The sequence below is a fragment of the Eriocheir sinensis genome, chromosome 14, assembly GCF_024679095.1.
Source record: "Eriocheir sinensis breed Jianghai 21 chromosome 14, ASM2467909v1, whole genome shotgun sequence".
Taxonomy (NCBI): Eukaryota; Metazoa; Arthropoda; class Malacostraca; order Decapoda; family Varunidae; genus Eriocheir; species Eriocheir sinensis.
In genome coordinates, this window is record NC_066522.1 from 20,368,877 (window position 1) to 20,386,984 (window position 18,108).

Here is an 18,108-nt window from a genome sequence, read left to right on the forward strand (position 1 = left end):
ATTAAGAGGAGAGACTTTCAGTTGAATGAGGAAACTTAAAATAAAATTGACAAAATCTTTACCTTGTCAAAACACACCAACTTGGTCTTGCCAGAAACATTTATCCTAGGCGGAGATATGCAGAATATTGATTTCTTCTTTAGCCTGCTCTGAGCGTAGTAAGTACCCACTGTCATGGCTGCTGGCAGGGCCGGTGGCACCACAATGGTTACTATGTCCAGTGTACGGACCAGAGTCTTGACAAAACCCTCCTGAAAGGATAATCATCATCATTATCACCCTCACAACCTCTAAGTTCCTGGATAGGCAATGTGCAGCACCAAAAAGTCTCTCATATGACCCTTTCAATGTATATTCCAGGGAGAATGACATTTAAGGGGGCCCAGTTCCTTGACTCATATTCCTGTGATATAGGAATAAGTCCATTCTAGTCAACTCTCATAAAAAGCTGTAGACTACAACATTTATTCAGTCACCATCTCTAAAGGGTAAAGGATGATATCTAGTTTCATTGCTCTGTTAGATAAGCCATCTAATCCACAAATAAGAAAACTAGCATTAAAAACGTATCAGCATATTTTCAATGAGTAAAAACATTGCCAAAAAGGACCTTACCTGATGCAAGGTGTAAATGTATACAGAGTACGACATGCCAATGGAAGCTATGAAGAAGAGGAAGATAATAAACTTCATTGCATCTTTGTAAAACTTGAAGTCCAAGGGCCGAGGGTAAAGGATGGAGCGCACTAACTCCCCTTTAGCCGTGCTGAAGCCTGTTCTTACTACAACAGCCAGCACCTGCAATGTCCAATATTTATACACATATTAATACCATATGAAATCAAGGATAGACATTATATTGGAAAAGTAATCAACCCATAATATATAAGGAAAATACAAAACCAAACCTACCGCCACTATCCAAACACCCGCACACTGACCTGAGCACTGCCATAGTACCTCGTCTGAATGACGGCCGTGCCACAGAAGAGTGTGTGTCTCTTGTGGTGCTCAGCCGAGTACACTTCCTCTTCCTCTGACACAGTAATGGGAGTCTTGGTAACTGGCACACTTTCTCCTGCAATACCAAGTGTACCAATAATCTTCATACATGATTTTATTTAGCAGCTTCTGGTGGGAGAAAGAATCAGTTACCTCCTTATCCTTATAAATATACAGGACTATCTTAACTTTCATGCATATACCTGTATGTTTCTATATGTGCACTCATCTTACTGAAAAAAAAGAAAAAAAAAAGAACCAGAATATTAAAAATACAAATCTTTCTTTTCCAGACATAGAGATACAATGTAAAAATACAAAGAAAGATTCAGTCTCTACCTGTCAGCATGCTCTCATTCACAATAGCAGTGCCAGAGATGAGAACAGCATCACACGACATTGTGCATCCCCCCGGAGGCACCACCACCACGTCACCAGGCACCAGCTCCTTGCTGTTCACCTCCACCTCAACTGTCAACAAAATGACATATAAGCCTTAATGTATCCAGTGGGATCTCAGTGGATTTTAAACTCTACAGTTCTCTGAAGTATCTTTTCATTTTCTGCCAACAACATAGGACGACCTGCAAATAGGCTGGCTACCAAGGACTGATCCATATCTCGCTTATAGATTCTCCCCTAAATCCCCCATACTCTGGCTTTCATTTCTCTCATACACCCAATCACGTATATATTGATAAATCATGGTGACACTGCACAACCAGTCTCACACACACCAATAAAAAGACTGACACTCAGCTCCCTGTTTACTTGCACCTTTTTAAAAAACCTTGATCCCTTCAATGGATGCCCTTGCACCATAAATTCTCAAGGCATCCCCTGAAGATACAGTCCTTATCTTTGAGTGGGATACTGGAACACATTGTTACAAAACTGAGTTTATACTACTGTTCATCTTAAGCTACCTGTTATACCTATGTCTACCACCAACCTTATTGATTGTACTACTTTGATTAAATATCAATATTTAACTTCAAAACGCACATTACAAACCTACCTGAAGTCTTCTCTGGTGTGGTTCGCAACACCAAGACGGTGCTGACGTTGGACGCCTCAACCATGTCGTGCAGAGACTGACTTTGCTGGAGGAGTAATTTAATTTCATTTTAATAAAATGTCTAAATTAAAACTAAAGGTGGGATTTGGAGGAAAATTGTGGTTTATGAAGAAAAGTCACTTTTCTAATATCAATGCAGCAGAATCTAATGGGTAGACGACAGTCAGTAGGAGGAGGAAAGTTGATGAGGCAGTAACCCAATACAGCACAATGGTGAACACACAGGGCAGTGTTTTCCTGTCTTCTGATCATGCCATGTGAAGGATACTGACACAGGTTTTCATTTCGTTGGAACACCAATTGCAGTATTCACAATTTTTTTTTATATTTTCATAAAAAAATAGCTCCATCAAACTTACATTATAAAGTATCCATAACACCATCATAAAAGTAATGGCAAATCAGAGCCAATGAACCATAACTATCAGAAAAATAGAACTTGGTCAGATTGACCTAGAGACATTGTCCACGCCTTTTTATTTTACTCACCTTGCGCGTTTCATAGAGAGAGACAAGGATGGACAACAGGGATATGAGGAAGATGCAGCTGGCGTAGAGGTAGTAGTTGTCGAAGGACCACAACATTATGGAGGCAATTTGAAAGACGTAGAATGGGTTGAGAACCTCTGTCACCAAGAGGCTGAAGTAGGACCTCACTTCTATACTTATCACATTGAGGCCATACAGCTGCTGCCTGAAAGTGACCAATAAAGCACTTCAGTACCTCATGCTAATGACTTACTTTTTATACTAAATGAAAGAGTGCAATCATGAATTTCAGAACCTCAATTCCAACATGGTAAGGGTTGAATACAGTTAGTATATGTACTCTACAACTCACCAATTTCAAACTTGCCACCTATATAAGTTCTTGCTAAACCTTATTATTCTGGCTGTGCCAACTGTATGATCATGATGGAACAGTAGTGTGGTGATCCACTTTGGTAAGCTGACCCCCGACATACCCAACACTACAATACTGCCTGCACTCTAGTGCTGCTCAAGTACATCAAGAAGTTTAGGATTTTATCATATGACCTCTCAGCCCATGTTCTAATCATACTTTCCTAAATATTATATAATTATTTCTTGAGGTAGCTAAATGGTTACTAATAAAAATAAATAATGATTACACCTAATCATAAACAATAAGTCTATTATTTAACCCATAAACTGCGCAATTAAGATTCGGGAATAGCTCCTGGGTGAGCAATAAATGGCAAAACAATAACCCGGTGGAAAACAATTTTTAGTATTACAACACCCAAGAGACATGTTGAACACCAAATAGTGCAAAAAAAAAATAATAATTCACTTAATGCGGCAATGATGGCAGGATAAAGGTTGCAGATATGAGGCAACCTTAGGAGCGCTGGTAGTGACGGGGTAGATAGGACGGTGGCAGAGGGAAGATGGCACATGGCACAGTCACGTCTGAACATTCTCTTGCCACTAATTATTCATTCCAGTTACAACAAACAAAATATATCACAGGAAACATCACTTTGTCAATTTCAATAATCAACCTCTTGCACATCATTATCAAGAGGCCAGTCATTAGTCACACCAGCAATATTCTTGTCAAAGTTATGAAGTCTGGCACAAAATCTCATCCATCAGACCAGACGAATGGAGTACGCGTTGTCTCGCGTCTCTGAGGCTCCTGCTCTCCCTCTGCCTCCCCCTCCTCTTCCACACCAGCTGACACCCCTCCCTCACTCAGTTCATTAGCTGAGTGTTCTCTTATACCCCCACTGTTGTTTTCCTCATCTTTCTGCCACTCTGAATCATCGGACAGTGATGATGGTGTCAGTGAGTGACTAGGCTAGCAGGTAACTTTCCGCACTGTTGGAGAGACAGCGTGTCTGTGATCTTGAGCGCCAGAAGCATGCTCACGCTTGCCACGCTTCCTCAGACCAGCTGAATCTGATGGTTGAATGCAATCTGAATCATTGTCTCTTTCAAATTTGTCTACTACAATCTTTCTCTTTACCAATACTTTCTTTTTACCCCCTCCCATGCCTCCCCCTCGGTCACGACTGCAGGAACTTTATGAGACTGGTTGGCATCAGTAGATGACAATTCTACTCTCCATGGCTGCTAAAGAGCAACTAATATGACGATGGTGACTACATGGTGTGAAAGAGGGATGATGTTGCCACACGAGGTTCATTGGAATATACTTTGGCATCGCGGGAAATATAAATATTCACCTTGGAACATGTGTCCTCTTAAGATGTCTGGCGCAGTCTAACACATAGCATCTTGAGATGTCTGGCGCAGTTTACGGGTTAAACATCTGGCTACATTGTCTCGTTGAGAGGGTGAATACCCTCCATTAACTTTTTAAATTATGACTTCAGACAAGTATAACCCCTCAGTATAGCTTGAATGAAGGAAGAAAAGAATCATATATGAAAGCCTTCCCTGCTGAGGCCAACCACCAAGCATTTTTTTATAGGCTAATAAAAACAAACATTCACTGAAAATTACCTTTGCAGTTCTTCTTGAACAGTGTAACCCCTAAATTCAGTGAGTAGTGTGCTGATCTGAGTATTCTGGTCATAGCCATTGAGCCGTAGGAACGTACACTTCTCCGGCACCCAAACATACTTCAGGTGTTGGTGGAGAAAGTAACGCATTACTCTGAAAGGCAAAACAAAACTAGTTACTTCATATTAATCCTCTGACTGCAGATTTCCTACAAGAAGACATCACTAAGCTACAGGAGTGGAACAAAAGTGGCTGCTACAATTCAATGAAGAAAAATGTAAAATCCTGCACCTTGGGAGGGGATATCCAGCACACCATTACCACATAGGAAACACTCCATTACCCACCACAGAGCCAGAGAAAGACATGGGAGTATATGTTATCAGGCTACCAGTGAAAGCCAAATTCGTTCCAATCGCAGCGGATGGGTTAAATGAGGATGCTGATTGATGATGATTCCATGGGAGTTTTGTTCTCGAGAGAATATGAACATAACATTACTGTATCTCCCCTGAACATCTTTCAATACCTGTGAAAACCACTGAATTTGGAATCCAACATGAACAGATGTGGATACTGCAAAGAGCCTACATATATTACGTTAATCAAAAGATGAAGCAAGACAATAATTAAGACAGTAGACACACCAAAGAAGTTAAAATAAGCAAACAAAAGATAATCCTATGAATGAAAAACTAAATTAAGTGTAATACATATACTATACAGGTCTGGCATCAAGTGTTTTAACCCGGTACCAGTGACAGGCCAAATTTGTACTTTACCGTGTACCAGTGACGGGCCAAATTTTTGCCATGATATAAACCCCCCAAAATAGATGATGCATAAACTGATCACAAATGCGTTGATATATATTATGAAATGGTTTGCGGGAGAGATGATTTTTTCACATTATTCTCGCTTAGAGGGGCCTTTAAGAAACATGATCCCAGCAGATACCGGGTTAATGATCAGACATAAAAGAGTTCAAGGATGTTAATGTTAATAAAATATACAAACCCACAGCATCACCTACCTCAAAGGGGGGTGGGTCAGGTGGGTGGAATCTGAGACCCCATTGACAGTGGCTCCACAATTTCCATTCTGGGAGGTGACCACATACTGCTGCGGAAAGCCAGCATCCACATCTTCCACTCGTACATCCACAACATGTGTCTTCCCATCTCGATCCTAATGGATATAGAACAGACCAAGTTGATATCAAGCTGGCATTAATTTGTTTTATAGTTTCTACTTTAAATGATGTCAAACCAAGCAGTGCAGCCAGTGTATCAGTTTTTGTCACCATCATTATTGAAAACAGCCACCTCTTAGATACCATGCAGTCACAGGCATCACTTGTTATATGACTAAGTGAAGTCATTCTTTGTTGATTTATACCATATGGTGCTGGCTATCATGTGTTTGAAGATACCCTAAACTTAACCTAACAAAACCCCAAACAGTTACTATTGGACTCAATCAGAAAATTCATATATGCTTTCTTATTAATGAGACTTTCTATACAATAAAGTGAGGTTATTCTTTGTTGATTTATACCATATGGTGCTGGCTATCATGTGTTTGAAGATACCCTAAACTTAATCAAACCTAACCCAACAAAACCCCAAACAGTTACTAAAGATCTTCACTCAGAAAATTCATATATGCTTCCATACTAATGAGACTTTCTATACAACAAAGTGAGGTCATTCTTTGTTGATTTATATCAAGTGTTTGAAGATACCCTAAACTTAACCAAACCTAACCTAACAAAACCCCAAACAGTTACTATAGGTCTTGACTCAGAAAATTCATATAAAGAGTACTTCCTTACTAATGAGACTTTCTATACAACAAAGTGAGGTCATTCTTTGTTGATTTATACCATAAGGTGCTGGCAATCATGTGTTTGAAGATACCCTAAACTTAACCTAACAAAACCCCTAACAGTTACTATAGGTCTTGACTCAGAAAATTCATATATTCTTCCTTGCTAACGAGACTTTCTATACAACAAAGTGAGGTCATTCTTTGTTGATTTATACCATAAGGTGCTGGCAATCATGTGTTTGAAGATACCCTAAACTTAACCTAACAAAACCCCTAACAGTTACTATTGGACTCAAATCAGAAAATTCATATATTCTTCCTTGCTAACGAGACTTTCTATACAACAAAGTGAGGTCATTCTTTGTTGATTTATACCATAAGGTGCTGGCAATCATGTGTTTGAAGATACCCTAAACTTGACCTAACAAAACCCCTAACAGTTACTATAGGTCTTGACTCAGAAAATTCATATATTCTTCCTTGCTAACGAGACTTTCTATACAACAAAGTGAGGTCATTCTTTGTTGATTTATACCATAAGGTGCTGGCAATCATGTGTTTGAAGGTACCTAAACTTAACCTAACAAAACCCCTAACAGTTACTATAGGTCTTGACTCAGAAAATTCAAATATTCTTCCTTGCTAACGAGACTTTCTATACAACAAAGTGAGGTCATTCTTTGTTGATTTATACCATAAGGTGCTGGCAATCATGTGTTTGAAGATACCCTAAACTTAACCTAACAAATCCCCTAACAGTTACTATAGGTCTTGACAGAAAATTCATATATTCTTCCTTGCTAACGAGACTTTCTATACAACAAAGTGAGGTCATTCTTTGTTGATTTATACCATAAGGTGCTGGCAATCATGTGTTTGAAGATACCCTAAACTTAACCTAACAAAACCCCTAACAGTTACTATAGGTCTTGACTCAGAAAATTCAAATATTCTTCCTTGCTAACGAGACTTTCTATACAACAAAGTGAGGTCATTCTTTGTTGATTTATACCATAAGGTGCTGGCAATCATGTGTTTGAAGATACCCTAAACTTAACCTAACAAAACCCCCAACATTTACTATAGGTCTTGACTCAGAAAATTCATATATTCTTCCTTGCTAACGAGACTTTCTATACAACAAAGTGAGGTCATTCTTTGTTGATTTATACCATAAGGTGCTGGCAATCATGTGTTTGAAGATACCCTAAACTTAACCTAACAAAACCCCTAACAGTTACTATAGGTCTTGACTCAGAAAATTCATATATTCTTCCTTGCTAACGAGACTTTCTATACAACAAAGTGAGGTCATTCTTTGTTGATTTATACCATAAGGTGCTGGCAATCATGTGTTTGAAGATACCCAAAACTTAACCTAACAAAACCCCTAACAGTTACTATAGGTCTTGACTCAGAAAATTCATATATTCTTCCTTGCTAACGAAACTTTCTATACAACAAAGTGAGGTCATTCTTTGTTGATTTATACCATAAGGTGCTGGCAATCATGTGTTTGAAGATACCCTAAACTTAACCTAACAAAACCCTTAACAGTTACTATAGGTCTTGACTCAGAAAATTCATATATTCTTCCTTGCTAACGAGACTTTCTATACAACAAAGTGAGGTCATTCTTTGTTGATTTATACCATAAGGTGCTGGCAATCATGTGTCTGAAGATACCCTAAACTTAACCTAACAAAACCCCTAACAGTTACTATAGGTCTTGACTCAGAAAATTCATATATTCTTCCTTGCTAACGAGACTTTCTATACAACAAAGTGAGGTCATTCTTTGTTGATTTATACCATAAGGTGCTGGCAATCATGTGTTTGAAGATACCCTAAACTTAACCTAACAAAACCCCTAACAGTTACTATAGGTCTTTACTCAGAAAATTCATATATTCTTCCTTGCTAACGAGACTTTCTATACAACAAAGTGAGGTCATTCTTTGTTGATTTATACCATAAGGTGCTGGCAATCATGTGTTTGAAGATACCCTAAACTTAACCTAACAAAACCCCTAACAGTTACTATAGGTCTTGACTCAGAAAATTCATATATTCTTCCTTGCTAACGAGACTTTATATACAACAAAGTGAGGTCATTCTTTGTTGATTTATACCATAAGGTGCTGGCAATCATGTGTTTGAAGGTACCCTAAACTTAACCTAACAAAACCCCTAACAGTTACTATAGGTCTTGACTCAGAAAATTCATATATTCTTCCTTGCTAACGAGACTTTCTATACAACAAAGTGAGGTCATTCTTTGTTGATTTATACCATAAGGTGCTGGCAATCATGTGTTTGAAGATACCCTAAACTTAACCTAACAAAACCCCTAACAGTTACTATGGGTCTTGACTCAGAAAATTCATATATTCTTCCTTGCTAACGAGACTTTCTATACAACAAAGTGAGGTCATTCTTTGTTGATTTATACCATAAGGTTCTAGCAATCATGTGTTTGAAGATACCCTAAACTTAACCTAACAAAACCCCTAACAGTTACTATAAGTCTTGACTCAGAAAATTCATATATTCTTCCTTGCTAACGAGACTTTCTATAGAACAATGTGAGGTCATTCTTTGTTGATTTATACCATAAGGTGCTGGCAATCATGTGTTTGAAGATACCCTAAACTTAACCTAACAAAACCCCTAACAGTTACTATAGGTCTTGACTCAGAAAATTCATATATTCTTCCTTGCTAACGAGACTTTCTATACAACAAAGTGAGGTCATTCTTTGTTGATTTATACCATAAGGTGCTGGCAATCATGTGTTTGAAGATACCTAAACTTAACCTAACAAAACCCCTAACAGTTACTATAGGTCTTTACTCAGAAAATTCATATATTCTTCCTTGCTAACGAGACTTTCTATACAACAAAGTGAGGTCATTCTTTGTTGATTTATACCATAAGGTGCTGGCAATCATGTGTTTGAAGATACCTAAACTTAACCTAACAAAACCCCTAACAGTTACTATAGGTCTTGACTCAGAAAATTCATATATTCTTCCTTGCTAACGAGACTTTATATACAACAAAGTGAGGTCATTCTTTGTTGATTTATACCATAAGGTGCTGGCAATCATGTGTTTGAAGATACCCTAAACAACCTAACAAAACCCTAACAGTTACTATAGGTCTTGACTCAGAAAATTCATATATTCTTCCTTGCTAACGAGACTTTCTATACAACAAAGTGAGGTCATTCTTTGTTGATTTATACCATAAGGTGCTGGCAATCATGTGTTTGAAGATACCCTAAACTTAACCTAACAAAACCCCTAACAGTTACTATGGGTCTTGACTCAGAAAATTCATATATTCTTCCTTGCTAACGAGACTTTCTATACAACAAAGTGAGGTCATTCTTTGTTGATTTATACCATAAGGTTCTAGCAATCATGTGTTTGAAGATACCCTAAACTTAACCTAACAAAACCCCTAACAGTTACTATAAGTCTTGACTCAGAAAATTCATATATTCTTCCTTGCTAACAAGACTTTCTATACAACAATGTGAGGTCATTCTTTGTTGATTTATACCATAAGGTGCTGGCAATCATGTGTTTGAAGATACCCTAAACTTAACCTAACAAAACCCGTAACAGTTACTATAGGTCTTGACTCAGAAAATTCATATATTCTTCCTTGCTAACGAGACTTTATATACAACAAAGTGAGGTCATTCTTTGTTGATTTATACCATAAGGTGCTGGCAATCATGTGTTTGAAGGTACCCTAAACTTAACCTAACAAAACCCCTAACAGTTACTATAGGTCTTGACTCAGAAAATTCATATATTCTTCCTTGCTAACGAGACTTTCTATACAACAAAGTGAGGTCATTCTTTGTTGATTTTTACCATAAGGTGCTGGCAATCATGTGTTTGAAGATACCCTAAACTTAACCTAACAAAACCCCTAACAGTTACTATGGGTCTTGACTCAGAAAATTCATATATTCTTCCTTGCTAACGAGACTTTCTATACAACAAAGTGAGGTCATTCTTTGTTGATTTATACCATAAGGTTCTAGCAATCATGTGTTTGAAGATACCCTAAACTTAACCTAACAAAACCCCTAACAGTTACTATAAGTCTTGACTCAGAAAATTCATATATTCTTCCTTGCTAACGAGACTTTCTATAGAACAATGTGAGGTCATTCTTTGTTGATTTATACCATAAGGTGCTGGCAATCATGTGTTTGAAGATACCCTAAACTTAACCTAACAAAACCCCTAACAGTTACTATAGGTCTTGACTCAGAAAATTCATATATTCTTCCTTGCTAACGAGACTTTCTATACAACAAAGTGAGGTCATTCTTTGTTGATTTATACCATAAGGTGCTGGCAATCATGTGTTTGAAGATACCCTAAACTTAACCTAACAAAACCCCTAACAGTTACTATAGGTCTTTACTCAGAAAATTCATATATTCTTCCTTGCTAACGAGACTTTCTATACAACAAAGTGAGGTCATTCTTTGTTGATTTATACCATAAGGTGCTGGCAATCATGTGTTTGAAGATACCCTAAACTTAACCTAACAAAACCCCTAACAGTTACTATAGGTCTTGACTCAGAAAATTCATATATTCTTCCTTGCTAACGAGACTTTATATACAACAAAGTGAGGTCATTCTTTGTTGATTTATACCATAAGGTGCTGGCAATCATGTGTTTGAAGGTACCCTAAACTTAACCTAACAAAACCCCTAACAGTTACTATAGGTCTTGACTCAGAAAATTCATATATTCTTCCTTGCTAACGAGACTTTCTATACAACAAAGTGAGGTCATTCTTTGTTGATTTATACCATAAGGTGCTGGCAATCATGTGTTTGAAGATACCCTAAACTTAACCTAACAAAACCCCTAACAGTTACTATGGGTCTTGACTCAGAAAATTCATATATTCTTCCTTGCTAACGAGACTTTCTATACAACAAAGTGAGGTCATTCTTTGTTGATTTATACCATAAGGTTCTAGCAATCATGTGTTTGAAGATACCCTAAACTTAACCTAACAAAACCCCTAACAGTTACTATAAGTCTTGACTCAGAAAATTCATATATTCTTCCTTGCTAACAAGACTTTCTATACAACAATGTGAGGTCATTCTTTGTTGATTTATACCATAAGGTGCTGGCAATCATGTGTTTGAAGATACCCTAAACTTAACCTAACAAAACCCCTAACAGTTACTATAGGTCTTGACTCGGAAAATTCATATTCACCACACAGGTCCCTATAAGCCCGTAAAATGTTTCACAAAGTAATTCTGCATAAAAATCCTTACCATAAGAATAAGACAATCCGCTTCGGCGAGATCACACTTTCTGGTGGTCCACGAAACCTTCCACTCCGGGCGCCAATAGGTCACCAGGTAGAGGACGCCGAGGGTGAGCAGGGCGAGGAGGTGGTAGAGGGCGGTGCGGCAGGGCGAGGAGCGGTACCCGAAGACCACCAGCTCCTCCTCCGTGCCCGGCTGTAGCAAGGCACGGTGGAGACTCTGCCCCCCTGGATCCTCCCCCAGCCGGTCATAAGACATGCTGGCCACTGGGGAAAGAAGAGAAAAGATTACTATTAGAGTAGGGTTGAAAAGATAACAAAAGGAGAGGGAGAGAGAGGGGAGAAGCGAATGAAGAGGAATGACGTTGTAAGAGAGAGAGAGAGAGAGAGAGAGAGGAAGAAAAGAAGCGGGAGGGGAAAGAAAATTATGGTAGAACACGTGTAGTCTCTCTCTCTCAATCTATCTATCCCCACACACGTATACGCATAACATACCCAGCTGTCAGAGGTACTGCTACACGTGTGGGAGTATTTCAGAGGCTGCGTACATCATTACCATAACAATATTACCCGATACTGATTCACGCGACCCTGGACACATTTGCACATACGTACTCTACAGAGAACAAAGAGAGACATAGAAAGAAGTGAAAGAATGATGAACAGGCAGACAGAGAGAGTGAGAAAAACGAGAGAATGATTGATTGATTGATAGTTTATTGTTGCAAGTAAAACAACAAAGGAGAAGGGAGGAGCATGCCATCCCAACCCCCAGGCAGTACAGAGTGTGATTATACAACTAAGGATACAATGGAGGAAAATAGTAAGACCAAAAAGTCATTATACAGAGAAGGAAAATAAGATAATGAAAGAATAAGAGAAAAGAAGACAGACGGAGGAGTGAAAAAAAAAGACGAAAAGAAAAGAATGAAAGGGAAATAAAAGGAAAGGAAGAAACTGAAAGAATGAGAGGGGACAAAACAAGAAAGTGAAAAAAAAAAAAAGAGTACCGAGACCCCACAGTCATTATATTGGAAAAAGGCGCAACCTGTCCTCTCTATCATCGTAAAATTATGTACTACTATCCGTTCCGACGACCCAGAACTACCACTATGGCCTCCCGATTCTAGAAGGCTTATGCATACCGGTACCTCTTCAAACGGTGGACAAGCCTAGTTATCAGACCATGAGCTATAAAAAAATATATATAGTATAGTATCCCCTTCCTTACAGACTCAGCTGATCTTTGCGCCGACAATTACTCAGATAAATTCTCAGATAATTGACTCTTAAGATATTTCGACAAGTTTAAAGGGTAAATTAAGACCATAATCGCTACGCCTTCCATTTCATTGGAGAAGATGACTCTGATGAGTGAGGTGTGGGTGCAGTAAGGTAACAGGGTAGTGTAATTTTATTTACGCAGAGGATTATGAAGCTTCGGTCGTTCTTTTGCATCTTTTCTACGTCGGTATCAGGCATTTCATATTCAAATTTCACTTATTAATATCACTCTTAAAGTATGAGTAGTGCATCTGTTTACCAAACGAAAGGCTACAAGGATTCACACGAAGTTAGAGGTAGCCGGTTCCGCCTCGCACATCAATTATTTCCAAAGTTCAAAAAAGAGATCAGTCGGGTTCTTTAGTCGGTTCCACGAGAGCTGGTGAGCCAAATCCTTCAAGGGTGGACTCGCGTACTTGGCATCATTGCTTGGGTGCCTCTCTGCGGCGCTCATTGGCTGTTGTTTACTAGATCTAACCTGCCGTGACATAGCCTACATATCTTGCTCTCTGGTACCTCTTTCAAATCAGATGTGGTCCCGGGATATGCCTTTACATCGTCACCCAAGTAATGATACCAAGTCCGCGAGTCCACCCCTGAAGGATTAGGTCCGCCAGCTCTAGTGGAACCGACTATCATGAGTTTTTTTTTTATCAGATTCATGGTACAGAAGAAGGGTCAGACTACCACTAGGACCATAAAAAAATACCCTGCAAGTCCCCAAAACTCCTACGAAAACCTTGCCAAATATGTGAACTTCGGCGCCGAAATGTTTAAGAATATGAACCTCTAGCCTCCAGTCAACCCCTCTAACGTGACCTTTAGACGGCTGAGCGACGACAGATGTGCACCGTAAACATAAGAACATAGGGAGACTGCAAGAGGCCGAGTGGCCTACACAGGGCAGCTCCAGAATCCCCCCCAGTACTCACGATGGGTGAGATGTAGTTTCAGGGGTTACAGGTAGAGGCTTGATCCTCGTTTACCTTCGGTACGGGCGTACACGCCCTTGACGATACTCCTTATATGTTCCCCACAGTACCAAACTTAATCAGGTGAAGACACACAGGGTCAAACTACATATCAAACATTTCCTAGCTCAAGCACATTCATTTGTGTTGGGGCTTTCCATGGGTAGTTTTCTGACCGTGGTGTATAGTCTGTCAAGACTTCCATACTATGAACGTGGAAAAACACTCATGAGAACGCATTTGACCTCTTTTTAGGTAAAGGTAAAGTTGGAGGCATACGCTGTAGCAGCGCGTGGCCTCGGTGCTCATCTCCGTAACATTGGGCCTTGAGCCTGTGGTGGGAGGGAGCCCATTACCCCGGGACACAGGGCCAGTGTGACATCCGGGTTACCACAGTTTACCTTCTCCAGGTTTCCTCAGGTACCCATTTATCGACTAGCCCGAGAGGGAGGATGAACAGCTGGGTGAGCTGCACACCGACTGCCCGGGCCGGGATTCGAACCCGGGCCCGCGGAGTAGAAGCCAGGCACGCTGACCACTAGACCACGGAGTCCTTAAGAAATAATGAATGTGTGAGTCAAAGGCGTCTAAGCACACCAACTGTAGCACGAGGTCACTCACCCGTGTACGTGCATCTCATGGCGCAGGGACGGTGTGATGTTGAGGCGTGTGGGTATAAGGCACTCAGCTCCACATGGCAAACACATTCGACACTCGGGCTGTCATCCAAAGAACTGGGCTCTGATGGCGAGGAAAGCCGCTCGTACACTATAGCTACATGGCGCACCTGCAGCGGCCGGCACAGGTGTGGGCTGCACGTGTCACCGCACTTATTTCTATCTTCTACAAGGACATTTTCTTCTTACTAACTACACTGTAACTCCTTATTCCTTCCTTACAGCATGTGCTTTAGGGTGAGACCATATCGGGTATTACTCGCTTCATTATTAAACTTCAATTTGTATATTAACTTCGTGCGTAGGGAAATCAAGTGACATCTCGGAGTTATGTCAAGAAAATAAGGTCAACAAGGTGCGCGTTTTCCATTAACATGCATCGGTTGAATCTGTAGAGCAAGTGTCGAACTGAACTGAACTGAAGGTTAAAAAGGTGCCAGGCGTGAATGTGTCAGTTTAACACACACACACACACACACACACACACGGACACGCACGCACGCTAGACACCTGTGCACAGCCTAGGCCACCAGTATCACCTCCGCTATTACATGTTCTACTTGCCATGTTACCCACCACCCCGGGGATGTCCCACTTTTTTTCCCTTCCACATTATGAAAAATAAGAACATAAGAACGTAAGGAGTCTGCAAGAGACCGGTTGGCCTATACATGGCAGCTCCTGTACACTCAACCCCACCTTACCTCACCATCCATGGCTTTATCTAACCTCTTCTTGTATACGGTATTGGGTTATCGCAAAATATTCCCGCTACATATTAAGTCACATATGATACGAACATCGAGTAAATGAGCAAAGATTTATAGCAGACAAGACGTATATGCGTGTCTGTCAGTAATAAACACCCAAAGAACCAGGCGAAGCGAGGCAACGTATGTACGATGTAGAAAACTGCTGATCTGAAAGGGCAAAGTGATTCTTACAAGTGTTCAAGTGTGTGTCGAGTGGCTACTTGCATCACACTTGTTTCAGTCGTGTAGCCCATTATTAACGGCTGTGTATGATAGTTTGAGTCTCGCCAGCGTAGACCCCTCGACTCCTGATGCAAAAACTCCACTAAGCTTTTGAGGCACACTGGGCACGTCTAAGATAACGGGGAATAGGGGAGTTGGTGGGAAGCTCCGGCACGATGGACATTCTTTTTTCATTTTCATCTGAACACACCTACTAAGAAATCCACCAATACTAATGGAAGATATCTCTCACCCTTGCTAATTAAACCATTTTTTTTTTCAGCACATCCGCGGTCAAGCTCTTCAACACTATTACTAGATATTTTTCGTAAGGCCCGTATGATTCTCTTAGCCCAAGGTACAAACTCTCCCTTCCTAAGTCCTTCGCTTGATATCAGTTCCAAAAATATCAGTGTCAGACCCATGGAGGTAGAATTTGTGGGGTCATCATCAGCCCAATTAAGTGAATCCGCCCGAGCTGTCATTTTTACGGCCAGGTGTCAGGTGTTGTCAGGTCAGGCTCCCTCTTAATGGGCTCGGCCAGGCTCGCCCACCCCCATCTTTTGGCCGTAAATTTGACAGTTCGTCGGCTTCACTTCAATGAATGGGATTAGCGGGCCGTGTCGACTCCACCAATTCTACCTCCATGGTCAGACCCCTTTTTCTACGAGCTTTCAATGAACCACTTTCACGGGTTAACGGCTATACTATCCAACACGTTTCTTAGTAACAGTAGGAACAAACAGACTAAGGAAATTAAATCCAAAAAAGCTTATAAGCTGCCGATGCTTCTGTGATTGTAATATTCTGAATTTTCTTATCAATTAGGGAATCAGGGAATATGGCCATCAGTATAACGTCATGTATCAGCACAACCATCCGGGCAAGTGTGTAGCCAACGTAATAAAATATGTGCACACGCTACTACATTTCACCACACTTAAACGTGTCTGTGCATATGTCTGCTTTGAGATTGTTGAGCTTCTTGATGTGTATGTTATATAATACTGTGGCGTGCTCTCTCTCTCTCTCTCTCTCTCTCTCTCTCTCTCTCTCTCTCTCTCTCTTAGGTAACTTTCTCCCTCCCCCGCATCATCAGCGTTACCTCATCTGCCCTTACTTTGAGCAACGTGGTGGTGGTGGTGGTAATGTTGGTAAGGGTGGTGGAGGAAGTGGTGGTGGAGGTAATGTTGGTAGGGGTGGTGGAGGAAGTGGTGGTGGAAGTAATGTTGGTAGGGATGGTGGAGGAAGTGGTGGTGGTGATGATGGATGATGGAAAATTGAGAGAGAGAGAGAGAGAGAGAGAGAGAGAGAGAGAGAGAGAGAGAGAGAGAGAGAGAGAGAGAGAGAGAGAGAGAGAGAGAGAGAGAGAAAAAAAAAATGGGTGGGGGTCACACATCACATTAACTTCACCGATCGATATTATAACACATGTGGTTGAGCTTCTAAGAGTCATTTGGGATTTAAATTTAAGATAAAAAGTCAATAGTATTTCACTGCATAATTATCTGTCCAGTCGAGTTCCCACTTTACTTGGTGTTATGAAAGGGAAACTACAAACACTGCTCCACAAGTCATACATTAGATATTCCTGGTTTTACTCACTATATCGCACGCTAGAACAAATTAACAATAGGCCAGTGAACAGCGGAGAGACCATCCCCAAAAGCAATGATGCCAAGTCGGCGAGACACTCCCGAAAAGATGTTCCGCGCCAGGTTACGTGACACCGACTATATAGTACGCGTAAAAATCCCCATTACCTTCACTTTAGATGAATTCACTACCGCCTATATAGCTATGAAGATCGTTATGGGTATACCTCAAAGGTCTAGCCCACTGCTGTCACACTGCATGAAATAGATCGCGTCCCCCCCCTCCCCCCCACACTAAGGGTAAAGAGCTGTGTTTCAGGTGACCATACAAGTCAACAACACGTATTGGTATGAGGTAAGTGAGTGACATGACAGGGAAAACAGAGATGTCGCCCGTGTAGATGTGTCTGTAACAGTGATTTTTCCGTAAGCCAAGGAGAGTAATTTGTGTGGGAGTGTGTTTTTTATAAGGTGTGGCGTCTGCAGTAATAACAAAGATGCTGGTTATAATAACACTTGGTCGGGAATTTCTTCTTTCTAATTTGACAGTACTGCATTCATTAGTTCTTTTATACAACCACGTAACAATAATATGCAATCATACAAAGATTTAGTGCATGCACCTTCGTTTTCTTCACTCTCGCTCTCTCCCTCTCTCAACAGAATAACATGAGGTTAACGTGTAGGTAGGTTAAATAGATGATCATTTAGCTGCTGAACGGATTAACAGACACACAGACAAACGAACATTTTCAGAACTATCATATTCTCCATCCCTTTGCTTGGTGCGACGGAGATTAGTAGTGATTTATGCTCCATCTTCATATCATACAGAATTTGTCACGTAGGCTTATCTAAAAACAATACCCTCTCTCCGACGC

The 18,108-nt window shown here is 40.4% G+C and overlaps 1 protein-coding gene across 3 annotated transcripts in view; it reads right to left on the bottom strand.

Annotated features, from left to right (window-relative positions):
* LOC126998612 (polyamine-transporting ATPase 13A3-like) overlaps window positions 1-18,108 on the bottom strand; it is a 39,827-nt gene that overhangs the window by 15,231 nt on the left and 6,488 nt on the right. For 2 of the 3 annotated variants that reach the window (XM_050860528.1, XM_050860526.1), the window contains exons 3-11: window positions 11,734-11,993; window positions 5,607-5,761; window positions 4,574-4,726; window positions 2,570-2,774; window positions 2,021-2,105; window positions 1,342-1,473; window positions 942-1,078; window positions 616-798; window positions 63-251 (exon numbers count right to left, since the gene is read on the bottom strand). In XM_050860528.1, coding sequence (XP_050716485.1) covers window positions 63-251; window positions 616-798; window positions 942-1,078; window positions 1,342-1,473; window positions 2,021-2,105; window positions 2,570-2,774; window positions 4,574-4,726; window positions 5,607-5,761; window positions 11,734-11,993 — 1,499 coding nt within the window. Of the gene's footprint in view, window positions 1-62; window positions 252-615; window positions 799-941; window positions 1,079-1,341; window positions 1,474-2,020; window positions 2,106-2,569; window positions 2,775-4,573; window positions 4,727-5,606; window positions 5,762-11,733; window positions 11,994-14,602; window positions 14,753-18,108 lie in introns of those variants that run through there. The other variant, XM_050860527.1, reaches the window with a different exon arrangement.